General features: G+C 43.1%; 1 protein-coding gene and 1 long non-coding RNA gene across 4 annotated transcripts in view; one reads left to right on the forward strand and one right to left on the reverse strand.

The window, feature by feature from the left end:
* Positions 1-27,110, forward strand: part of CALD1 (caldesmon 1) — a 192,555-nt gene that overhangs the window by 79,680 nt on the left and 85,765 nt on the right. For 2 of the 3 annotated variants that reach the window (XM_036010922.1, XM_028525749.2), the window contains exon 3: positions 6,640-6,751. In XM_036010922.1, the coding sequence (XP_035866815.1) occupies positions 6,681-6,751 (71 nt within the window). In that variant the 5' untranslated portion in view covers positions 6,640-6,680. Of the gene's footprint in view, positions 1-5,462; positions 5,930-6,639; positions 6,752-27,110 lie in introns of those variants that run through there. The other variant, XM_036010923.1, reaches the window with a different exon arrangement.
* On the reverse strand, positions 19,374-21,607 carry LOC118497188. Its single transcript, XR_004899724.1, has 2 exons — positions 20,417-21,607; positions 19,374-20,197 (listed from the first exon to the last, which is right to left on the reverse strand). It is a non-coding gene; the product is annotated as an uncharacterized LOC118497188 (long non-coding RNA).

Consider the following 27,110-nt stretch of genomic DNA (forward strand, 5'->3'; position numbering starts at 1 on the left):
GAGATGAATCAGCTTGAGTTACATTTTTTATACCCAGAATGATAAAATCAAGAATCAAAGGCTAATGGTTCAAATTAGCTATAATTCCTCAGTGCCTATCATGTTTCAGTAGTTTGATAGTGAAAAGGTTTTTTAAAAGACTGTATCTATTCACAAATGGCCTTAAGAACAAATATGTAGAAAGTAAAATATCAATAAAATATTTAAATACTAGTCAGAACAATGGAGGAGCTGTGGCAAGGCAAGATATTATTATTATTATTAAAGATTTATTTATTTATTTTAAGAGAAGGAAGGGAGGGAGAAAGAGAGAGAGAGAGAAACATCAATGTGCGGTTGCTAGGGGTCATGGCCTGCAACCCAGGCATGTACCCTGACTGGGAATCGAACCTGCAACACTTTGGTTTGCAGTGTGTGCTCAATCCACTAAGCTACGCCAGCCAGGGCGCAAGATATTATTAATTGCCAAAACGAATGCTAGAAGTTCAAGGAGGGAGCCATCACTTCCAAGCTGAAGTCCTTGGGAAAGGCATCATAAAGGAAGTGGCATCTGAGCCAGAAATTTGTAACTGAATAAAGTATGGACGGTGAAGAGAATAGAGAGCCCATTCCAATGGACAGAATGGCATTAATAATGAAAGTGCAGAAGTGAAAAATTATATGACACATTTCAGAATCAATAAAGTATTTTTTATCTAGGATGCTATGGGATGATCTGCTTGAAAGAAGGTTAATGCTTTTTCTAAAATTAAAAAAAGTCATTGATTTGAGCGAGTGGGTGGGGAGAGAGACAGAGACAGAGAGAGACAGGAAGAAAGACAGAGACACTGATTTGTTGTTCCACTCATTTACATATTCATTGTTTGATTTGTTGTTCCACTATTTACATATTCATCAGTTGATGCTTGTTTGTGTCCTGACAGGGCGATAAACCCACAACTTCCGTGTATCCGGATGATGCTCTAACCAACTGAGACAACCAGCCAGAGCAGTTTCCGTAATGCTTTCTACATAAGCAAATTAGGAGACAATACACTTAGATATCAAAACATACTGGAAAGAAGAAAATGTGGGCATGTCATGTTTGATGCATCTGTCTTTGCTGGATGAGAGAGTAGCTATAGACCCGTGTCACGTGGGGTAGGATGACGCTTGGAACATCATCTGGTCCAACCATCTCATTTCACAGAGAACAAAAGCTTGAAGAAGGTCAGCAGGTCTCCTGATTCTGAGTCCAGGTCATTGTTTTGTAGAGGAGAGCGGTTGAAGATTTGGGATGAGTAAAGATAACTTAAAGGGCAGAGGTGGAGGGTCCGATGGAGTATGTTCCACCCAGAAATCACTCAGTATGTGTCGAATGAAGAGAAGTATCACTGAGTTGCAGTGATGACCTGGCTAAAATGAACACAAACCTTCAGGGGAGACAAAACACGGTCCCTGGCCTGCTCCCCCAAGCCCCCGAAACTCATGAACAAAAATCAAAAAAGCAAATGATGAGTGTGACCCAAGGTGGGAGATGGGTATGATAGGCCTGGTAGAAGCTTAAAGAAAAAAAAAAGTCTGAACAGTAAGTTCCAGGAAGGCAGGGAGGGACCTTTTTAATCTTGTTCACTGTTGACTCCCCAGTGTCTAGAACAGAACCGGGTACACAGTAAATGCTCAGTAAATGTCCCTTGAATATTGGTGGTATAAATGCTTTTGTGAGGCTTCAGCGAAGCTGTTGGACCATGCGATTTACAGTGGGCACCTAATGGTGACTAGCCATAATGGCGGTGAGTGTGGAAAGATGAGGGCTCCTTGCAATAGCAGAGGAATAGTCACATTGTGAGTGAGGCTGTAGTGGATCACAGCAGGAAGGCAGGTATCGAGGAAGGTGCAATGCGAGAGAAAAAACCCTAACGACTCAAAGAAAAGGGTGCAGTGATGTGCTCCAACACGTGGCCATCCTAGTTTATGAATCTTACAAAGAAGTAACAGTAAAATGATAAGGGCTTAATAAATGTTTGCAAGGTTTGATTTAATTAAGACCTCTGAGACATGATGATTTTATGATTTAAACCAAGTGGGTTTGAAACTGAAGAGACATGGGTCGTTTTAAAGATTACCTCATGCCTGAGGTCATGCGATCCAATGGATTAAACCAGAGACCGCTGATGACAATAGTGTCCCCAGAACTTCCCCCGGACACGCGTACGTATTTCCTGAAAGGGAAAACAATTCCTAAAGGAAAGTGTGGATTAGTCCAAGAATACTTTTGCAGTTAAGAGCACATAGGTTGAATTCTGTAAAACGGGGAATATAATAGCTGCCTCACAGGTTTGTTATGTAGCTAAAATAAGATTGCATATTCTGAAATGGCTCAGCACACTATCAAGCCACAAAAAGACATGGCGGAACTTAAGTGCATATTGCTAAGGGAAAGAAACCAGTCTGAAAAAGCCACATGCTGTGTGATTCCAACTATGTGGCATTCTGGAAGGGCAAAGCCACAGAAACAGCGATAAGATCAGCGGTTGCCAAGGGGTGCGGTGGGGAGGTAGGGAAGGGGAGGGGCTGTTTAGGGCAGTGAACCTATTCTGATACTGTCATGGTGGACACATGACATGATGCATTTGGCAAAACCTCTAGAACTGTATCACACAAAGCGTGAAACCTAATGTAATCGGTGGGCTTTCATTAATAAGAACGCCAGTATTGGCTCACCAATAGTAATAAATGTACCCCACTACTGCAAGATGTTACTAGGGTATAGCAGATTGCTGAGCTGCCATGGCTTCAAACAGGAGGGACTCACGGTCTCACAGTTCTGGAAGCTAGCAGCCCGAGACCAGTGTCAGCAGACATGCTCCCTCCGCAGACTCCAGGGAGAGATTTACCCCACGCCTCCCCCCCACCTTCTCTCTGGTCACTCGGGTCCTCCTTAACACTCCTCCTTCTCGTGGCATTCCCTCTGTGTGTCTGTCTCTGTCCAAAGTTTCCCTTTTTATAAAGACATCAATCCTAGGAGATCAGAGCCCATCCTAAGGAGCTCACCTTAACTTGGCTACATGTGCAAAAGACTATTTCCATATAAGGTCACATTCAGAAGTACTGGGAGTTAGGACCTCGTCCCACCTGAGAATACACAATTCAGTGCAAATAGAGAAGAAGTTGTGGGCAGAGGTGAAGGAAAGGGAATACATGGGAACTCGGTACTTTCTGTTCTTTTTTGTTAGCCTAAAACTACTCTAAGAAATAAAATGTATTGATTTAAAAACGTTTTTTAAAAGGCCCAGCACATAGTACGTGTTCAAGAAATGTTAGTTATTTTGGAAGCTGAGTTAACTTACTCAAAGTCCCGGACACAACAGGTTTTATTCTCGATGTATTTTGAGACCAAAGTTGGTACTGCACCCAAATTGCAAAGACTTGGCCCCGCCCACTCAGTTTATGGTCATTTGAGGGTACATAGGACTTAGCTTCCACCACCTGGCTTCTCCCCCTGACAACTGAGTGCTCAGGGTGCATTACCAAAAGGAAAGACAGCACGACTTGAAATCCGTCACACTGCCTTGTTACTTCCTTCTGACAGCATAGGTGTGGCCTGTTCTAGGAAAACCTGATATTGGAAAACCCATACTGAACAGACAGATACATATATCAGTAGGTAATGCAGCATTGGCCTGTGTAAAGTGCTCCTTTCCCTTTACAAAAGGCGTCAGTCACATCAGAGTTCTTTCAATAGCATGGCTACAATCCCCCCAGCACAAAATTTTAGTTTTCACGAAACTTTTCAAGAACCCACCTGTCACGTTCATTGATATGTACCTCCTTTAGCCAGGATTTCTCTTTCCGGCCCCTCTGTCTGTTCTTGACACTATAAGAGCTCCTGAGTTTACAGAATCTCTCTGCATTGAGATTTCATCGCTTCATTGGTTGGGAGTTTGTTTCCTAACCAATGCTGCTGGAAGGAATTCAGCGCGGACCGGAGGGGAGGGGAGGAAATGAGAGATTACTAGCTGGGGACATGGGAGCTACTGCTCTCAAAGGAGGAAGGGGGTGGGGAATCACGTACAGTTCTACGCCGACATGGCTCCCCTGACACAAGAACGGTGCCAGAGAAGTTCGGAGAAGCCCTGTGATGTAAGGGCGTGAGGATTAAGAAGGATCTTCAGCTCGGTGGTGGCGTGAGACCAACCAAGAGCCATTCTCTCTCCCTCTCTGTCTCTCTCTCACACACACACACACATACCCCAGAGTACACAGAACACAGAAGTGCTTTCTCTTCTCTCTTAGATATGTCCTCCACATCCCACAAAGCATAATGCAGAAGGGTACTTGTCTATGTAGATGCATTATCTAGCTGTCTGTCTGTCTATCTATCTATCATCTTATCTCTCTTTTCACTCTCTCCTCTCCCTCCCCCCACCCCCACAGTGCCCCGCATACATAATCAGCAACATTAAAATAAGTAAATAACCGGATAGGTATAGAGTTTTTCTATGGTTGGAAAAGAAAAGAAATGCTTAACTAAGTAATAAAAGGTGGGGAGTAGGAGGAGAGATGGGTGGGAGAAAAACTGTGTTTGCAGAGAGCCAGGGAGGCCGGCCAGCCGAAGGGGCCGGCCCAGGTTAGCGAGTTTCCCTTCCGTGGTGTAGTCTGAGGCTCTGCCAACCGCGCGCATCCTCAGCCTGCTGGGGGGCACTGCTTTCCCTGCTCGTTAGCACCCCCACCAGCGGTGGGGGCTGAGAAACCCGCACCCCTGTGGCCCTCCCGGACCACCCTGACTGCCTAGCTTGGATGAGGGGAGAGCGGAGGTTCAGAGGATGCTCTCTAAGCTGCTTGGATAGATGAGGAAGAGGGAAATCCTTTGCTTACAGGCAGACCCCTTTCTCCCACTTCTGTTTGTGGTTGCTGTAGTTGTTGGAGAAGGGGCTCACAGACAACAGGAGACTTGACTGAGGAAAGGAAAGAGCAGAGTTGACTCTCTTAGGGCACCGAGTAGCCCAGGTGCGGTCCCACTGCCCACCAGGTGGTCCTCACGCACCCTGCACTGTGCTCAGAACGGAAGCCCATCCCAGGGGGGACCCTCAACTCCCCCCTCCCCCACTGTTTTTTTAGTCTGATGACTGTGATGAGATCTGACTGGAAAATGTAGAGACATTTCTTCGTGGTTGATGAAATAATTTTTTTAAAGGAAAAACTGATTCCTTCTCAACTAGCAATGTCTTAGAAAGTACTCTTAGTAGGGGTGAGATAGAAAAACACCTTAAAATTTAAAAACCCCAACTAAACACCAGAATTTGAATTTCTAAAAGATTTATAAGCAGTATAAATAATACCTTGGGGGAGGAGAAAGGGGAAAAATTCAAACATTGGATACTTTTGTTTTCGTTGGCTGAGGTTTTATTTTTGTTTGTGTGGGTTTCCTAAGAGGGGAAAATGCTTGAAAAAAAAATCTGACGATTTATTTAAGGACTCCAAACTTGGCTTCAGAATCTAAGTTGTGCTCTCTGCTCCCTCGAACAAAGATGCATTTAGGGGGGTGCCTTCAGGTTTTGCGCGCCGCCTGATTTTCTCGCGCGGAGCAAATGGCTCGCCTCGTGCGCACAGAAAGGGCTGGAAAATATTTTTTGTGATCTGAGCGCAGCGGAGAGTCTAAGATTCCAGAGGAAGTGGAGGCCTCCCGCTCCACACAGGAAACAATCTTCAAGCAGGCCTTAAATGCCAGATTCCAGGCCGAGTTTAACTAACCACTGACAGCTCTGTAAACAAAGCAAGGACAAAAAGAGCCCGCTTCCCCTTTTCTGGTAGTCATTTTGGGTTTGGGGGCTGCAGGGGAATTTTGCAGTACTTGACTCCATGGCACAGCCACGCAGGGGAAGCGGGCTCCTCCGCTGAAGAGCTGGAAAGGGAGGACCTGCCCGGGATTAAAACCATCGCGGAGGAGGTAGGAAAGGAGAAAACCCCGGCGTTACAATGAGCCGGGACTTTTAAGCTCTGGAAACGGCTTGATCATAACGTAATCGTTGCTTTTTGAAATGCTGCTGCATTACGTTGATTCACGGTCTAATTGCTTCGGTCTTATTATCATTCTGCGATTAACACTCGCATCTTCTTTTAGAAGATGCAAATTGTGGCTGGATACCTGTATTATTATTTTACTTCTCTTTCACTCTTCTCTTTCTTCCTACATATTCCTCTTCTTGCCACCGTTCTTTTTTTACTCTTGTTTTCTTTCCCTCTTTCTTTGTTCACTTTTTTGTAACTTTTGTCTGTGTGTGCTTCAGCAACGTTACAAAGAACAAAAACCTTTCAGTAGCTCTTAAGTGATCCTATCAATATTTCAAGTTTTCAAAACCTCTCTGTCTCCTGAGGTCTTTGTGTTTTTTTTTTTTTAAACGGGAACCCTGGAATCTTACTTATTTGTCTCTACTGGTTTCATGAATGAGACTGAATTCAGCACATAAAGGACTCAACTCAGGAGTCAGAAATTGATCACTGGCTACCTCCCCCGATGTCTAAGGTGTTTTTCTTAAGAGTAAAGAGAAAAAATGAAGGAATTGAAAAATAGCAGGAGTGGGGGAAGGGCTTAAGTGATTCCTGGGAAATCATAACTTGGACTCATCGATCATACTCATTCTCCCTCCTCCCCTGTAGATCCAGACATCACCTGGTCTCCCTAAACCTGACACCACACCATGGATGATTTTGAACGCCGCAGAGAACTGAGGAGGCAAAAGCGGGAAGAGATGCGCCTGGAAGCAGAAAGGTAAGGCTCTGTGCTGAGAAATACTTTTGCGCAATGTTACTAACAATGTTGGTTTCAGGCCTCAAAGATCATCGTTCTGAAGGGCCAAATGTATTGCTCGGTAAGCTGTTTGCAACAGTAGTTATGAAAAATGTTCCTGTTAGTACTCCAAATTTTGCCTTAAAAAAAAACAAACAAGCATCAAGGAAAAGGGGAGTCAGGAGAATGAAATAATGGCATTTATGCCGTGCCCTTCCTATTGGAATTTTGAAATCACAAAGGCAATGTGTGGATAAAAGGTTCAGAATCAATCATAATATTAAAATGACATAAAATGACAAATAATGAATATGGAAACCACTTGGGAAATGGGAGTCTTTCATCTAGGAAAGTTGAGGTAGTAAGCCCCAGGTGGACCTTTTCTAATAAGAAAAGTCTATGCAAATGCAGCGATCCAGGTACTAGGGGTTAAAGCCACTGATGTGCTCCTGTGGGGACTCTGAATCTAGTGGGACTGTCGCGTTGTGTGAGGTGTGAGGCCTGTCTGGTGACTTTGAAGGCAGGTTGGGGGACTAAAAGGACCTGTGAAGCACGGGACATAATGCATATTTTTATTTTTTTTGGCTTCAGAGCAAAGGACAGCGGCATTTAAAGTGACTTACATCAGATGATCTTTGGAGGAAGCAGAGCAGGCATTCACAGGAAGAAAACCGCTAGACAAGGGTCTTAAAATCAAATCCGTGTTGCCTGGCAGTAAGTCTAGTGCACACGCGAAAGGTGGTCATGAGGTGACCCCTCAGCGGTCCTGCAGTGGAAAACTAGAGCTTACACCTATAACAAAAGTATCTGGGGCCACGGGCTCTCCTTATTCATAGGGAGAACAAAAAAGAAGAAGGTAAAATTGCTGCCTTTGATTAACTTGGGCAGAATAAGCAGCCGTTCTCATGAAACGTCTACGCACAGACACACATGGCACCGTGAACCATACCTGGGCTCTGTGGGTTTGAATCCCAGCTCTGCCACTTCTGAGCTGAACATGGAGGAGCAAGTGACTTCTCTCTAAGTCCCAGTGGCCTTATTTGTAACATAGGTGTCATATCTACATAGCCTATATGGTTGCTGAGAAGATGGTTGAACTTCATAAATGGCCTAGCTCCGTGCTTGGCACCTAGTAGGCTTTCATAAATGGTAGTTATTATTTTTTTATGTTTTAACCATCATCACTAGCTAAACAAGCATGAAACAAAATGTCAATATAGCCAGAACGAAACATGAACTTCAAGAGAAGGAAAGGCAGCCACATCCTGTGATGAAACTTTCATCACGACTTCCTGTGATGCAGCTAGCCAGGAAAAGCTCCTTGGAAGTGGTGGGCCCTGCAGGAAGTTGTGATGGCGACCAGGGCTGGAAAGGGAGCTGGGTAGGTGAGGGATCACACCAGCTGAAACCCAGACGCAGAAATAAGGATCCTTCTGCAAGAAATCCATTGAGTGCCTGGGCAAGAACTAGATGGACTTGCACCTCTTGGGTGTTTCCGTTTCCCATAAAGGGCCATAGACAGAGACACAGCAAGGGAACTGTGTGTGTGATGAAAATACGTTAGAAAAAGTTATGCACGGTGGACTAGACTGTGGGGGATACCGGCACGGGGAGAATTAGCATGGAACATGCAAGGATGAATGAGGGCAGTGAATAGGAAATGAAGATTGAATAGGAGAGTCTTCCTATCGGGAGAATTAGCTGAGCTTTCAGAGAGGGAGACACTCAGAGACAAGTCCAAGGACTACGTGCCCGAGGAGCTGGAAGGAAGGTCTCTGCCGTGTCCCAAATGGGAAGTTGGGGTGGGTTCCATTCTTGGGTGGGTGTGGGGGAAGTGTTTCATTTCAGCAAGAAACCACATCCAAGTGGAGATTTCCCCCAGGCGTTCCGAGCTAGAAATGTTCTACATGTGCTCAGAAAGGGAGAGAATTTACTGCTCGAGAAATAGATTTTGGCACCCTTGGTATGGCAGTCGCTGTGCAGACACTGAAGGTGGACGGTAGTGATGGTGGCAAGAAAGCACGTGTATCGAGAGCAAGAGGCCCATAAAGACATAGTGGAGACCATCAGAGAAGACCCCCCAAAACCAAGGAAGTTGGAGAGCCAGGGAGAGAGTGTGTGGGCACCAGTGTTGAGTGACATTGAGGCCAGGTAGGGTGTGTCCAGGCCCGATGGAGCATGCCTCTTATGCTCTCCAGGGATGTGTTATTTGGCCTTCGCTTCTGAAGGTCCACAGGACATCCTTACCCAACAAATACTTCCTAGGCACCAACCAAGTTTTGGTGCCTGTGTTAGGGACAGGGAAAATCATGGTGACAGATAAATAGCTGTGGTTGTTGTACAGTAAGATTAGAAAAGACACCGGGCCAGAGTGTGGGGCAGGCCTGACAGAATGGGGGCTGGAGGGACCCAGGAATGAGCACAGGAAATGGGGCAGCAGCCTAGGTTGGTATTATCAGCCTCTTCGCTTTCTGTGAGGCTAAGGGGACTGGGAATCAGCCCGAGAGGAATGTCAGCGCTAACTTGCTGTGGTTAGAGCCCTACTGTAATTAGAGGGAATAAACCAGGTGTCTTTAGAACCAGGATTTTGCCCAAGAATTTTCCACACAGCTGCATGGTTCATTCCTTCCAGTTTTTTTTGTTTTGTGTGGAAAGATATGTCTTCCTGTCTTTCTTTAATGTCAATCTTAAAAGGAGTGTACTCAGTGAAGCTGAGTTAGGTAGGTGTCCTTAATAACCTTAAATAAATTTATGCAACTTTATGCAAACTCTGTAACTTACATTTCTGTCTGTATTCATTCTTTTGGGCTATGAGCTTCCATAGGATTTCTTTTCTTCCTTTCTTTTTTGAGAGAAGCGTGGTACTTAAATACTTTTTCCTATATTTGTGCTAAGTTGACCCTTTCGTGTTCCAAGGCAGTCCTTCTCATTCTGTTGTTCTCTGCTCTCTGGTATGTAAGCCCCTGTTTACCATTTAGGACTTCGTCGAATCCGATCATTTCTGGGAATAGCGAAGGTCAGGCATTTTGCTCCAGCCAACTTCGATGGGAAAGTTCGGGGTGTGTACAGGAAACAGGTGGCCAGAACCAGAAACCAGGGGCTGCCTAGAATTGTGGTTTCGGTCTGCAGATAAAAGGCACGTAAGACTTTGAGTGCGTCCCTTTTCCTTTAGCGTCAGACCTTGGCATTCCCATCTGCAGCAGGAGCCTGTGTTTCCTTTGCGGGGGTCGGTGGTCATTTTTACTTTACTTTTGCTTTTGGTATTATCTAATTTTCTTTCATAACAATCATCTATCCCCTAATTTAAACCCAAATAAAACCTATAAGGCAGTTTTTCACTGTAGAAAATGTGATTCTGTGGTCCTGCCCATTAAGCTTGAGATGACCGAACTTTCCTTTGGATTTAGGGAAATAAAGGAAGAATCAACCCGGGTCTGGAGTGGCGCTGGAATAAGTTAGCAAAAGTGGACTGGCCCCAAGGCCCGGAGCTGCAGGTTGCTTAATTCTCTCGCTCATTCAACAACTTTTTATTGGGCAACTGCTCTGTTCCAACCTCTATTTGGAGCACTGAGGACAGAGCAACAGAATGACAGAATTGGGCAGATGGTTTTACTACATTTGCATATCTTCAAATATAATATGTACCCTGATATTCATTGATACTTATCAACAATGGCTTGTGCTTTTTGTATGCTGCCCCCCATGTAGACTGGAGGGGGGAGAGTCTGTGATTTTCCATCTGTTACCCACACAGGCTTTCCACATAAAAATGCCCTGTTATTTTAATTTGTTGTTATTGAGTTTGACTAGCAGGTGCAGTCCTGCTTTGCAATGATAAATAATTTAAAATTTGTACTCTTACCAGATGTTTTGCCCACAAATTAAAATAAGCCAGACTCTCATACAGTTTATTCCTCAGACACAGGTCTCTGTGCCACGCTGGCTTTCACGTGCCCGGGCCTGGCGTTCACTCACCGCCTCTCGGCTGCCCCGAGGCTGGTGCACACATGCCTGGTTCCAAGGGTCGCAGTGCAGTCCACCCCGCATCAGCCAGCTTTGCACAACCTGGGCTGCAAACCTGGCTAATCAAAAACATCCTTCCCTTCTTTGTCCTGCCCCTCAGCCTGTGCATCTTTCTGTTCTTCCCCTTGCCCTTGTCCTTCCTTTGGCTTTCCCACTGAGTCCTTCAGATGAGGTCTTTAGATTAGTAGGAGGCACTTCATTTGGGCATCGAAAACAAACGTATGACATATCGCCATGGCTGCTGTAGCTCAGTGGATTGAGCACGGGCTGTGAACCAAAGCATCGCAAGTTCGATTCCCAGTCAGGGTACATCCCTGGGTTGCAGGCCATGACCCCCAGCAACCGCACATTAATGTTTCTCTCTCTATATATATCTCTCCCTTCCCTCTCTAAAAATAAATAAATAAATCTTTAAAATAATCTTTACAAAATGTATGACATATGTACAAACTATGAGATACTATAAGAGTGAGTGGTCTCCAGTCCAGGCAATGCCCTTGTAGCTCCAAGCTCCTATCCTAGGTGCATTAAGAACTCGAGAGCAGTCTTGAGCCAGAGAGACAGAAATCAAATGTCAGTAGGCAGAATGCATTGAGCAGGTCATTGGTACAAATTCAAATGTGTTGGTTCTGTGCCAAAGATACTGTTAGTACACATCTCAAATAAAACTACATTTTTGACTCAATTGCCTATCGGAAGAAACAAAAAAATAATTCATTTCCCTGTTTATTACTCTTCACCTCTCTCACAGGAAGAAAAATATAACAGGTGTATTCCACTTCCCTTTCTGTTTCTGTGTTTTTATGTAAATCCCTGTCTGCTTTTGTCTCTGTATTTCTTGGTGCAGCTTCATGTAGTTTGCCCTGGTCCATGAGCATCTTTCTCAGCACTGGATTGACTTGTTTTCATCGCTCCTCCCACCTGTACACCTAACCCACCTACTCCGGATTACGTATCCGCGTGCTTTTGTGCCATCAGGGAATCACAGCCTTCTGGTAGGAGAAGGGGGAACATTTTCAAAGGGGTCAAATTCACCTCTCTCCCTGGCCAACAAGTACAGAACAGTGCTCAGCCTTTTATGTGTGTCTGCAAAAATGGACCGATCCCAGCACCATCGATAGGTATGTGTGGACAGAACATAGATGCTCTCCATGAGCGAAGGGACACTGAGAAGCAAAATGGCGGGAAACAGTCACAAGCCTAGCAGTCAAGAGCATGAGCCATTGCATTAGGCAGCTGGGTGTTCCAATCCCAGGCCTGCCACTTACTAGCTACAACGACCCTTACAAGTTCAGTCTTCTAACCTGCCGTTTCCTCATCTGTACAATGGAGAAGAATAATAGTACGCATCTCCTAGGAGTCGTTTGGGAATATAATCAGAGAACACGTGAAAGCACTAACAGTACTAATCATCTAGTGTTTGTTATTTGTTTATTCAATAAATATTACCCTTAATGATTCTTTATTAACATGATCTATTGTGATTCCCTGCAAAAGATACTGTTAGAATCTTTAAAGATTCTACACAAAGAATTAAAGATACGTTTTCTATCTACCCTAAAATAAACCAAAATAATACCATGAGGGTTTTCTTTCTACACTTCTCAGAAGATTCAAGAATTTAGGAAGACAAAGGGCGGGAATTGGCTACTGACTGATGTTTTGAGTGGGCGTGCTTGGTGGCAATGTCCGAGGAAGGATTGAGTTTTCTCAGCTAGAAGAGCGAACACTGTTTCAAGGTGAGCTCTTCTTTTCCACTTGGCCAAATGGATTTTTGTGGATCTGCTGAGACACCTGCAGGGATGTTTTATCCGTGGAGAGATACCGAGTCACATGTGCTACTTTTCCCGGTGTTGGGTTTGCCGTCACACCAAGCCGCTCTCTCACTCTCCGAGATGTGAACTCCTTCCCAGCTCATGCCTTCCACACCCCCGTGAGTCCCTCTTGCTCATCAGAGGAAAGGCCCCGGTTGTAGAGTTGCGTTATCAGGTTCACAGGCTCGCGGGCATGAATGGAAACTCTTGCTGTTGTCATTTTTATGGGCCTCTGAAATACAGGTGATTAGACATTTTTGAAAGTAAATATTTTTACTACACTAGGAAAAAAAACAATTTTAAAAAATCCATTGGGTCTAAGTTGTCCCCTCCCAGAACGCTGTCACTGAAACTTTTGTACATGATTTAGCAGGTGGCCAATCAGTGGTTACACAACAAGCAGGCACACACAAAAACACTTCTATTCACAATGCTTAGTATTGACCTTGACGCTTTCGATCAAAATCTTTTCCAATGCATTTTTTTTGTTATTCTGTAATCATAAAATTATTTCTCATGAGGACATTAAATAAAATATTTCTTCGAAACTGTTTAAATCATTAGAGTAGCTAAATTTGCTGAAAACTTCCCTTCGGGCCACTTTTCAATAACTTAACAATTCCTTTGCTCCTAGAAGTATCGCCCTTCACAGTGACCCGTGGGGCATCAGGAGTCCGTCCGGGACCTACCCAAGGTGACATGTGTTCAGTAAAAATTGAAAATCTAGAGTAAGGGCTTTGCATGACGACCCATAACTTCATTCCTAGCTGGAAAAATATGTGGCATGTAGACAGAGGCAAAACACGGTTTCAAATAGCAATGACTTTTTCCTAACAGTCTGTGTGTGTGACACAGAATGGTCTATCTTCAGTCACCCAAAGAAATGCAGGATGATCTGTTGTGTACGGGCGACAAAGTCTGACAGACCCGGGTTCAAATCCTGACCCTGGCAACCGACTAGTTAGGTGACCTTGTATCAAATTACTTAAACATCTCTTGCCTCTATTTCTTTATGTATAATAATGGGAATAATTATTCTGCCTCTCAAGGTAATTGTAAAGACTAAGGTAGTTAACCCATATAATTAACCCAATGACTAGCACATAGTTGATACTCAACAAATGTTTTGATGTAAAATTGTATTAATGTTTTGTTAGGTCTTTGGTACAAAATAATATTTTATACATTTTGAATTTTTATTCATTTGTCAGGTCAGTGATTATAATTTGCTGCATTCTTACTACAAAGCTTCTTTCCTATACCAATCTCAACACATGCTGAGATGTTTCTATTGAGGTTGGGAAGGAGTTAAATCTTTTGGTCACATCCAAGTGTACCACACAAATTTAATCGGCATCTGAGGACTTTAAAATCACATATTGTAAGCCATGTGGTTAATTTCTAATTCATCAATGCTCTGTCTTTTATTTTAAATATATAAACATAACTCAGAATTTCACCTGATGAATGCAGTTCAGCAAAAGTAGTTCTTAAGTGAAAAAAGTATCAGACAGATTTTTCGCCTAGTGTTAGAAGGTGAAAGGAACTATCATTTGTTTAGCATCAACCAAGTACCAGGCTAGGTGATGCATTTTACATACCTTATATCATTTAATTGTGAAAACAACCCTATGACCTTATCCTGGTCTATTCAGGCTGCTGTAATAGGATAGCGTAGATTGAGTGGCTGATAAACAACAGAATTTTACTTTTCACAGTTCTGGAGGCTTGGAAGTCCAAGTCCAAGGTGCTGGCAGATTCAGTGTCTGGTGAGGGTCCACTTACTAGCTGATAGATGACTGTCTTTTCGCTGTGTCCTCACATGGCCGAGAGGCAACGGAGCTCTCTGGGGTCTCTTTAATAAGGGCACTTAATCTGATTCTCGAGGGTTTCACCCTCATGACTTCATCATCTCCCGAAGGCCGAGCCTCCTAACACCATCACATTGGGCGTCAGGTTTTCATATGAATTTTGGGGGGACACAGACATTCAGTCCATAGCAGACATGGATGTTATCATTCCTATTTTATCACTGAAAAATCTGCAGGTCTGAAAGGTTAAGTAACATGTCCAGCTTCATATAGATATGGAGTGCAATCTGGCTGCTTATCTCAAATCACAAAACCTTTCCACTATAATAAATTGATCAATGGAATTTTTCGTTGGTTAAATGAAACCTTGGCTAAAGCTCCATCATCTCTACAATGCCAAATAACTCCCTAAAATGGGAAAGGATATCATTTAAAGCAGTTTGCAGCCACAGACTATATGAAGCTATTGGGCTTCATTGAACTGTTCTTTATGCTCACGCAGGAAAGTTGCCCACATGCGTAGATGCACTCATTGTTTCCTTTGCTCCCCCAAAATCTCCCACATTATTCCCATTTCACAGAAACACATAAACAGAAAAGATCAAGCTTTTCCCTGCAAGCCAAAGAAGGCTGTTGGCACAACTGTTCTTGGCTTTCTTCTGGGCTTTTCTCAATAAGACCGTATTCACCATCAGCACAGGGGTTAGTCACATCATCACTCATAGAAGCTTAAGGCTGTCAATGACCCCACAGATAATCTTCTGTGGTGGAATGTTACTTTTTCGTTTCTGGACCACACACTCCTTTGAGTCTCTGATGAAAGCCATAGACTCTCCTCTAAGAAAAATGCACACACGCACCCACAAAACTTGGCGCTTACTTTCACTGGCGTCACAGACCGCCACCCACAGACCTCCTGGGGACCCGTGAACTCTGGGCCAAGAATCCCTGATTTAATGAATATTAAAAACTTCATTTTGCATGAAGAGACTTCAGTGTAGGAGTGCTGACCTGCTCAAGATCACCCAGCTAAGCAGAGGCAGCGCCTGCCTGTATGGAGCAGACCCCTGAATGAATGGGGCTGTCTGTAAAAAAAAAAAAGAAAGAAAAATTGACCTGGTAATTCCACTGCTGGGATTATACCCTAAGAATCCTGAAACACCAGTTCAAAAGGTCCTATGCAGCCCAATGTTCATAGCAGCACAATTTACAAAAGCCAAGTGCTGAAAGCAACCTAAGTGCCCATCAGTAAATGAGTGGACCAAAAAACTGGTACATTTACACAACGGAATACTATGCAGCAGAAAGAAAAAAGGAGCTCTTAGCCTCTGCAACAGTGTGGATGGAACTAGAAAGGATTGTGCTAAGTGAAATAAGCCAGATGGTGAAAGACAAATATCACATGATCACTCCTATTAGTGGAACCTAATCCACAAAACAAATAAGCAAAATAGAACCAGAGACACTGAAATGAAGAACAAACTGACAGTAACCAGAGGGGGGGCGTAACGGGGGAAAGAGGAGGAAGGGTCATCAAGGAGCAGGTATAAAGGACCCATGGACAAGGCCACAGTGGGTAGGATTGAGGATGGGAGGTGGGGGTGGGTGAGGCAGGGAAGGGTGGTGGGAGGAAAGTGGAAACAACTGTGCTTGAACAACAATAAAAGAAAGAAAGAAAAAAGTGCCAAAAAAAAAAAAATCTGCCGTGGCTATTGATTAGGAAAACAGAGAGTGCTTTTGGGAAATTAGTGTATACTGTAGTTTATTGCATGTAGAATATTTTTAATTTAAAAAGCTTATGGATAATATTTCTAAATAAAAGGAGATTAGTTCAGATTACTTAACAGTGAATAAAATGAAAAGCAAAGAAATGTGAGTGGTTAGGCAGAGTGAAAACATTTAATTATGAGGACCTAGGAATAAAACTTTGCCATTTGAGTCAAGATGGGAGAAAAAACTGTGATGGTTTTGCAAATAGAACCCTATTTGCCATTAATTTTGGAAGTCTTTTATTTGGTATCTGTGGTCTTGGCAAGATTTTGTCAAACACAGCTTAATTATGACAGTCAGTTATTATGTAGGATTTCTCCATCCTTACCAGTTTCATTTTAGCAATTCAAAGGATATTTCTCTCTAAATATGAAAGATACATGAACTGATTTGATTCCTTAAAGAGGATTTTGTGTTTTACCTTTACCGCTGCTGTCTTCTGGGAGGACGGGGCAGATGGTGAGGGGACACAGGCACGACACCTCCCAGAAAGCAGGGTCACGTGGACTTGGGTTTGAATTCCGGCTGGGTGAGAAAGGGTTACTCTACTTAGCTTCTCTAAGCCCATTTTTCCCACCAGGAAAATGGCCATCATAACAGTTCTTCCTCATCAGGTTTCATGTAGATTATAAAGCAATGGATTGGATGGATGGATGGTTAGATAATGTATATGATACATATGATATATGTTGTGTAGGTGATACAAGTGTATATACAAGGTCTGTCTGGAAGGTATCCAGCCATGCAATATAAAAAATAGAGACATTTATTGAAGAAGGTACAAGATACAAGGAACACTGTACATAGGACAAGGATGCCTCAGTCCCCCTCAAAGTAAGCACTTTTGGGACCTCACACAGTTCTCCCGATCACCATCAGCTGCCCAGTTGTATTTTCCTGAATCTCATAGATGGTCTGAAATCTCTTCCCTTTCAAGACTGATTTTAGTTTTGGGAAAAGCCAGAAGTTTCAAGGCGCCAAATCTGGGCTGTGGGGGGGGAGGGCCGAGTCACCTGGGTGATTTGATGTTTCACCAAGAAACTCTGCATGAGACATGATGCACGAGTGGGCACATTGTCGTGATGAAGCTGCCAATCACCAGTTACCCATAGCTGTGGCCTTCTGACTCATTTCAGTAGTTTCCACTGAGGAATATTCAAGCTTAACGTAAAACCTGATGCAGACTCATGACCATTTGCTAAGTCATGCAACGGCCACACAGTACACATGCTCATTCAACAGTGTCTACTACCCCATTGACCTGTACAGTGATGTCATCATTGTTCATGCATGTGCATTCCAGTCCCCTCTCCTTGCCTGCCAGGTTCCATAGATGTTGTGCAAACCATTCTCGTTATATTAACGACAGCTGGACTTTTTCCAGACAGATTTCAGAGGCTTTTGGTTACTGCTTTAGAGAGAACAAGAAGCTTGCCTTTCTAAACATCCGGACCAAAGGAGCCCCGCTGTCTAAAGCTGGGAAACTTGGAGAAGTATTACAAAGTCTCTGTGAGCAAAGAAGTCTCATCAAAATCAAATAAAAATGGAATGAAGTCTATCAAATATGTATGTTGACTATATCTACCCTGCCCCTTGGTTTTCTCACTACCAGCCAGGTGTAAGGGGTCTGCATTTGTAGCCGTCATTTGGTCAGATGCAAATTCTTCATCAGGGGAAATCCATCTCATTTGCCTTTAAGTCTTCTAGGGAAGTTCTTGATCTTCATTATTCCAGAGGTCCTTAACAATGTTTCCAGAAAGTACCACTGGACATGAAACATGAGCCGTGTTGAAAAGATCCACTGGCTGTGTAAACAGGTTCTCCTTCTCCTGTGAATGAGGTTCAAGAGGAATAATGTTCATACTCTGTGAATTAATTCAGTTCTTTTCACCAGTTTGCTGTCTGATAGCAACATTCATCAGCAACTGGAAAACCCAGTTTATCGTTTATTGAAATCTCCAGTAATTCACATTCCTCCATTTCTGAATTTTTCTCGTTTATTCTGGGATTGTGGCAAAGTATAACTTGGAACTATTTGTAAGTAAAAAATGGGATGAACTTGTTAGATATGGAAGCTACAGTCCATGGCTTAGTTTTTAAACCCTTGAGAGGACAGTTTTTAGGAGTTTTTTAAAACTTGGGAAACACGTAGAAGCCTCATTTGCTCATTATAAATCACTTTTCTTTTTGCAGTTTTTAAACAAGTTTGTAATGGTTTGTCAGCCCGGTGAAAGTCACCAGGTAGACTGAATCCATTTTCGAAACTGAACTTCTTTTAAAATATGTCATGATGTGTACGGGCTTGCCTCCCAGCTAGTGAGCCCTGGCGTAGTCTTTGAGATTACCACCAACTGACCACGTTAACACGGGCGGGTTTATTTTCCATTTTAATAACTCCCTACATCACAGTTCCTACAGTTCCTTTGTTGGAAAAAAAATCTTGGTAAAGTACACAGTGGCCACTATAAATAGCAGCCATGGCCTGTACATTTAGAAGAGTCTTCAGAGAGTATATTTTAAACTGCAAATTGTTTAGAATAGGAAATTTTTTTGATGTTCATATTTTCCACTGTGGGTGACACGGACTATGCCGTGTCATAATTCCACTGGCTTCTATTTTACTGTACCATGTAGGAATCCAACCAACAGGATCCAGAAAATGGCTCCATAGACCTCTTTTATTTTCCTAAGGCTCTCCCGGGTCTCACTATCCAATGGGAATTTTGCATCCTCAGGGACTTTCCAAATGAAAGCTTGATAACTCCCAGAGCCCGCGCCGCGATGAGGCAATGAAAGAGCCCTTTATTTCTGGAGCCGATGGCTCTCCAGTGCTTGCTTAGAATAACAGCAGCCGACCCATGTTTGAATCCCACAGAAAACCTTGCACTGTTGGCAGGGCTGTCTTGAGCCACTCGAGAGACTAATATGGGAAATCGCTAGACAGGAAGTGAACGAGCAGACGAGCGGGAGGGGTCATCGTGCTGGTTTGAAGACAAGCAACCTCAGCAGGTATGATCCTTCCCAAGGCGCTACTGCAGCTACAGTAGGTGGAGACCTCTGCCCACTCCTTCCTCCGACAGCCCTGTTTCTCCAATCAATACCGTTGTGTAATTCTTGATTTATTGGAGTGGGGACCCGCTGGGGAGGATCTAATATCCCCTCACCGTTTCTGTTTCCTTGATGAAGAAGATGAGACACTGCAGTTAAGGAGCCTTGGATGCAAGTTGTGATATAGATCGTGTTGCTCTCGGATGCTCTTCCTTCCTGCTACTCCCCCTTTTAAAAAAGAACCTGTAATTCTTCCTATGTAACCATGAAAGCCAAGCATTCCAAACGCGTGTCTTCCAAGCCAGCATCCTCAGCGTTTATCCAGGCTACCCAGGGAGTAGCGTGGCTCCGGAAGCTCCATAGTTTATAAACTGAACAGAATGAAGTTTTTCGTAAACCTCGAGGCTGAGGCAGGCTGGACATTCCTAACCCTTTCATTTCTAAGTGCCTCACACCATAGACACAGGAACGTAAATTCTGTCTCCTTAAAGCATGTGACAGAGCTGTGGGAGGGCTGAACTGAGGAGGCGTGCCCTTTGGAAAGGAGTTAGTTTACCAGGAGAACTCCCCCTGAAGTGCAGAATTGCTGCTGGACACAGATTCTGGCATCCTATTGGGTTACGTGGCCAGAAATGAAGGCTGCCTCTCCTGCTTCTCTGAAAAGGGTTTGGCAGTCCAAATCACTGGACCCAGGCTTGCAAAGGGGCACGTCCATGAGTGCTCGGTCAGTAGCGGGGGGTGGGGGGAATCTGGAAACCTGGTCATTTATTCCAGTTTTGGGTAAAGGTTTAGCAGGTCCAGGCTTCTTCCTCATCAAAACAGAACTAGCCCTTCTTGGGGTGGCTGAGAAAATTAAATGAGATCATGAGAAAAATGCCATTGAAGGCATAAAAGGTTGGGGCACGTGGCAGGTGTTTACCATGTAGAGGTGCCTGTGTGATTCATTCAAATCAGATTCACTTCTTTTTTTTAAAGAAAGACTTCTTTAAAAAAAAGATTTTATTTATTTATTTTTAGAGAGGGAAGGGAGGGAGAAAGAGAGAGAAACATCAATGTGCGGTTGCTGGGGGCCATGGCCTGCAACCCAGGCATGTGCCCTGACTGGGAATCGAACCTGCGATGCTTTGGTTCTCAGCCTGAGCTCAATCCACTGAGCTACTCCAGCCAGGGCTCGGATTCACTTCTTAACTCTCTATGGAGTTGCACGTTTCATGTGGGTCACACACTGTTTTTCAAAGGAATTTTCCCACCTCTCATTGTATCTTGTGCTGTGGAGCACTCTAGGCTTTCAAAAATCAGACACAGAAAAGGTGCTGTACAGCAGGGGTCCCAGACCCCCAGGCCATTGACCAGTACTGATCCTGGCCTGTTAGGAACCGGGCCGCACAGCAGGAGGTGAGCTTGAATGTACTGCGCTTGGATCATCCTGAAACCATCCTCCCCGCTCCCCCCTGCTGCCCGCTGGTCTGTGGAAAAATTGCCTCCCGCAAAACGGTCCTGGTGCCAAAAACTCTCCCTGGAGCCTGTCACCCCTAGAGAGGACTTAGGATGCCCACTGCAGATTAGAAGAAGCAAAGCCATTTCACCTCTTCATTTCCTATCGTCATAAACCAAGAACAAAATTCAAAAGCTTTTACACGGTGGCTTTTTTACTCACCTGGAAGGCCCAGTGCAGCTGTCATCGTCTGGAAAATACCTTCCCAGAGGCCCGCAGTCAAAACAACTGATTTCTCGCCTCAGTTTTCCCATAGCGCATCGTATCTATGTTAATGGTTACCACCTGTTTTATGTGTTTACTTGTTTACGTGTCTGTTTTCCCCACCAAACTGAAAGCATCGCTAGATCGAGAACTTCATCTTTCTTTTATTTCGCCCCAAGACCAATATGCAATGTTGAATGAATGAATGAAAGAACAGATACTTCAAGTCCTGTCTGTGTACCAAGGCAGAACTTTGCTGTATTTGCTAAGACATTCAAGGGAGGCGGAAATGGCAGTGACCCCTGTGGTGTTCCCCACGTGCTGACACTGCCCACACCTTCCTTTGGATGCCATCCTTCCCCTGCTGGGCCACTGGAATTTGGACTTCATATCTTTTGCTCTAGAGATATGAAGAAACTCACCTCGTGTATTTCTCTGATTCTTAAGGACAGTTGGGCCTCTGCATCATTTGATTTTGACCATTGTGCTTATTTAGTTGCATCATGAAGACAAATGATACTAATATGGTGGGTCAGTTCCCTCTCGTTGGGCTTTGCTCTGATATTAAAGTCCCTAGTGTTATGTGCAATTAACATCTGCATTGTAAGAGCAGATGATCGTCAAATTACAGGGTTCATACCAAACCCTCAGGGGTCCAACAGGGAACAAACGGTATAATCGAGAATTTCTCTAATGAAAGACCAAGTCTGTGGTCTGGAGGAGTAAACTTCTTCAGTTAATCCCAGGAGGGTGGCCAACCTCTCAGACCAATATTTCGTTCTGAAATAGAGTGTTTAACATCCAAACTGGGTCTCAAGTTTAAACTCTAAATAGTGGATTGTTTTCTAGTGTTGGGATGTAGTAACGAACCAAGGGGGGGAAAGGAGTACAGAAATGTATTAGAACCCAAGATTTTTTAACCAAGTTATGGGGGTTTGGTTTCTTTTCCGTGAAGTGGGACATGTTTTGTTTTTATAAAGAGTTTGCACACCTCAAGAAGTACTGTTTGGACGAAAGAGGAGGGGTATTTCTAAGTAACTATTGGTCAAATCTCTAAGTTAAAATTCGAATTAATTCCGTTAACATTGACTATGATACATATGTTCTACATTAGGCACTGAGTTTCTTAATGAGTACAAGTATACCCTTTGGTTAATTTATTATCATAAGATTTGTAATTAAAATAAATGTAGTGAACTGGAATACACAGACCTAGGATGCATAGACCTAGAAACACTCTAAAATAGCCTCACAATTGAATCTTTTAATTTTTAATTCTTAGACCCACTGGGAAAGAGTCAGAAGGAAAGATAATTTGAAGTTATCCTGGGAAGACTCTGAATTCTAAAACACTTAGGAGGATCTCAGATTACATCAGCCCTCTCTCTACTTTGCAACATGTTTTAGAAACCTGCGTGCATATTTCAGATCACTGGCTTTCAAATTAGAAGTGACTGTCTGCTACTTTTTGTATAAGTATCATCTATTTTACTTTCTTTGTTGCCTTCACGAGGTCTTAAAATTAAAAAGCTTTCCAGATGGCTTTTAGCTTTTAAATAAGAAAAATGAAACTGATTTTTTTTTATTAAATGTTTTCACTGGAAAACCTGCCTGGTGCTAGTCTATAAATTAATGAGTAAAGAAGAACCCCGTTTGCTTTTTTTTTTTGCCTTATCCTAACAATAGCTTGATTTCATCGCTTAATAATTTCAAAGTAAAACAGCATCCTAAAGCTTTTTCCTAGCCTATTTCTAATCTCTTCATAAGCTGCTGCCATAAAAGCACCCACAAATTCTACCAAAGAATATTCCTAATAAATTCAACACATAAGTATCCTGTCATGGTAAGTCTCCCAGATGTAAGCAAGTGGAGTCTAAGTGCAATTTATTGTCCTAGTCCGTTTGGGCTGCCATAACAGAATACCACACACGGGGTGGGTTAAAAAAGAAACATTTATCTCTCACAGGCCTGGAGGGCGGGAAATTGAGGATCAGGGTGTTGGCAGATCCGGTGCCTGGTGAGGGCCCACTTCCTCCTTTGCTGTTGGCTGTCTTCTTGTATCCTCACGTGGTAGAGAGAGAAAAAGCATGGTATCTCGTGTCTCTTATTATAGGGACACTAATCCCATTTGGGGGGACTCCACCCTCATGACCTAATTGCCTCCCAAAAGCCTCACCTACTAATATCAGGACATTGGGGGTTAGGGTTTCAACATATGAATTTTGAGGGAACTCAAACATTCAGCCCAAGTCATATGTCATTATTAAGTCTGCAGAAAGAATGGGCCAACAGAAGAGGTCTTCATGAATGCCAAGGTCAAGACCAGGGTTGGCACTGGGCATCCAGGAATATCCAGATTAGGTAGACCTTGCACCTCCGGGCTTGTTCATCTTGTGACATAGGGAGGTGTTTCCTCCGTACCCCACCGGCTTAGGTGAGATGCTGGCCTTCCTGTGCTCTGACTCCCAGTCCCTGGTGACCGAGTCTCCCTGCATCCTGGCTCGGGGAATCACGGTGCCCTGGTTGGGAAATGAGAGCTCTTCAAGTGCTGAAGAGGGCTCTATCTTACTGAATTGTCTTTTACTGGCATTAGTTGGCATTCTGATGTCTACATCAGTCTCTTGTGAGTCTGTGGGCCAGGCAGTGTCCCTGAGACCTGTCAACTTTTGAGAACCCCCAAGATCCAGGTGCTGGTGCACCAGAGCTATCTATAAAAAGCCCCTTCGTGGGAGCACCAGCCAGTTGACCTTCTTGAGCGTCTCTAGCTCCATTGCTGTCCCTTCTCAACCTAGACGGCAGGTGACAAGGATTTATTGAGTGTCTGCTATATGCTGAACACCACTCAAGGCTGTATCGGGTGCAAAAGAGCTGTTAGGAAATACCTCTGCCAGCAGGATGATTGCAATGTACTTTGGTGAGAAAAGGTATATGCACATGAACAATGAATCAGTGAGACTCTGTGGAGCCATCTGTCTTTGTACCTATAGGTAGACACCATAATCCTGGACTGACTCATGTGGTCCGTTAATTATAAAACAGGACAGGACCTTACAGAGTGTCATGTATATAATGTAAATAATAACCACAACACCTGAAGTATCCAAAACACATAACTGACTACTTCTGTAGCAATGAGAATTAAATATATGCTTGAATCCAGGTCTGACCTCCGCAGAGAAGAAATCAATATTTATTTAGACATAAATTATATGGCATAACAGGGAAAAAGATGGATTTGACTCCAGCTATGAAAGTCACGTGTAAATGTAATGTCCAGATGCATAATGTGAACGCCAGAAAATAAATTCATGGTTGTGGACATATTCAGATGCTTTTCTCTGAACGAGAGTGGTATGCAGGGAGGGTCCTGTGGCTGTGAGCTCACGTGCTTCCTTTGAAGATCTGTCTTTGCTCCTGCACTAAAAATATCCTCTTTGAGTCCCCAATGATAGTTTCTTAATTTTCTTCACAGTTTCATTGTGTACAAATCTACGTTCTCAAGTGAATAGAAATTACATCCTCCACGTACATACTTCTTTCCTAGATACTGTTTTTCACCAAGAAGGCACCAGAGTCCACAGACGTACACCAGCCACCATTCATTGAAGAAACTGATGTCGGGCACTCCTATTTCGAAGCATTGTTTTATTGTTTTATTTTGGGGGGGGGATTAACTTCTTAATTTTTTTTCAATTACAGATGGCATTTAATATTATTTTATTGTAGTTTCACATGTGCAGGATAGTGGGCAAACAATTATAAACTTTGTGACGTGATTCCCTCGATAATTCTAGCACCCACCTGGCACCGTTCATAGTTACTGCATTATCACTGACTGTATTCCCTGTGCTGCACTTTCACCCTGGTGACTGTTGTGTAACCGCCAGTTTGTCCCCCTTCATCCCTTTACCTTCTCACCCAGCTCCCGAACCCCTCTGCTATCTGGCAACCCTCAGTTTGTTCCCTGTATCTCTGGGGCTATTTCTGTTTTGTTGGTTCACTTATTTTGTTCTTTAGATTCCACGTATAAGTGCAAGTATATGGTATTTGTCTTTCTCTGTGTGACTTATTTCACTTAGCATAAGACCCTTTAGGTTGGTCCTTGTTGCAAATGGTAAGATTTCCGTTTATTTATTTATTTAGCCAAGTACTATTCCAGTCTATACATGTACCAAATCTTCCTTATCCACTCACCTTTTGAGGGGCACTTGGGTTACTTCCATATTTTGGCTACTGTAGGTAATGCTGTGGGGAACACAGGGGAGCATTAATCTTTTCAAATCAGTGTTCTGGATTTCTTCAGACGTACACCTGGACGTGGAATTGCTGAGTCATAGGGGGTGAGTTCTCTTTTTAATTTTTGGAGGAACCTCCATCCACACTGTTTTCTGTAGCCGCTCCACCGCTCTGAACACCCACCGAGACTGCACGAGGGACCCCTTTTCCCCACATGCTGGCCAACACTTGTTCATTGACTTACTGATGGTGGCCATTCCGACAGGTGTGAGATGATACCTCATTATGGTTAATCTCCATTTCTCTGATAATTAGTGACATTCAGGATCTTTTTTGTCTATTGGCCATCTGTTTATCCTGTTGGAAGAAGTGTCTGCTCAGCTCTTCTGCTCACTTTTATATTGGATTGTGTTTCCGTGTGTTGAGTTATATGAGTTCTTCATACATTTTGGACATGAACTCTTTATTGGATGCATCATTGAAGAATGTCTTCTCCCATTCAGTAGGTTGTCTTTTGTTTTATTGATAATTTCCTTTACTGTGAAAAGCTTTTTCGTTTGATGTAGTCCCATCTGTTTGTTTATTCTTTTGTTTCCCTTGCCTGAGAAGAAGTATCAAAAAAATATTAGTAAGAGAAATGTCTGAGATTTTACTGCCTATGTTTTCTTCTAAGAGATTTATTGTTTTGGCTCTTATATTAAAGTCTTTGATCTATTTTGAGTTTATTCTTGTGTATGGAATAAGAAGGTGATCTAGTTTTATTTTTTGCATGTATCTGTCTAATTTTCCCCATACCATTTATTGAATAGACTGTCTTTATCCCATCGTACGTTCTTGCCTCCTTTGTCATAGATTAATTAACCATATAGATGTGAGTTTATTTCTAGACTCTCTATTCTGTTTCACTGATCGATGAATCTGTTTTTTGCCAGTGTGATGCTGTTTTGATTACTATCCTTATAGTATAGTGTGATATCAAATAGCATGATACCTCCAACTTTGTTCTTCTTTCTCAAGATTGCCATGGCCATTTGGAGTCTTTTGGGTTCCATGTAAATTTTGGGATTATTTGTTCTAGTTCTGTGAAAAGTGCCATTGGCATTTTGATAAGGACTGCATTGAATCTAAAGATTGCTTTAAGTGGTACAGACTTTATAACAACATTAATTCCTCCTATTCATGAACATGTTATTGTAGATGCTTCCATTTATTTGTGTCTTCCTCAGTTTCTTTCTTCAATGTCTTATAAGTTTCTGAGTACAGGTCTTTTACCTCCTTGGTGAATTTTTTTTAGTCCTCACCTGAAAACATTTTCTCAGTGCTTCAGAGATAGAGGAAGGAAGAGAGAAAAACATGGATGCAAGGGAGAAGCATCCGTTGGGTGCCTCCCATACATGCCTGGGCTGGGGATCATATGTGCCGGGACTGGGGACCAAACTCACAACCTTGATATGTGCCCTGGTTGAGAATCGAACCCCAACCTTTCAGTTATGGGACGACACTCCAACAAACTGAGCCACACTGACAAGGGTGTTAAATTTATTTTTGATGCAATTATATGTGGGATTTTTAAAAAAATTCTTTTTGATAAATTATCATGTATACAAATGCTGAATATTCAATTTCTATATATTAATTTTGTATCCTGCTCCTTTACTGAATTTATTTATCAATTCTAATAGTTTTTTGGTGAAATCTCTAGGGTGTCATGCCCTCTGCAAATAATGACAGCTTTACTTTTTTCCAGTTTGGATGCTTTGGTTTTCCTTTGTCTGACTGCCGTGGCTAGGACTTCCGATAGTATGATGAATAAAAGTGGTGAAAGTGGACAACCCTTCTTGCTCCTGGTCTGAAGGGAAACCCTTTTACTTTTCTCCCTTCGAGTGTGATGCTAGCTGTGGGTTTGCCATACATAGTCTTTATTATGTTGAGGTATGTTT

Source organism: Phyllostomus discolor, chromosome 10 (assembly GCF_004126475.2).
Source record: "Phyllostomus discolor isolate MPI-MPIP mPhyDis1 chromosome 10, mPhyDis1.pri.v3, whole genome shotgun sequence".
NCBI lineage: Eukaryota > Metazoa > Chordata > Mammalia > Chiroptera > Phyllostomidae > Phyllostomus > Phyllostomus discolor.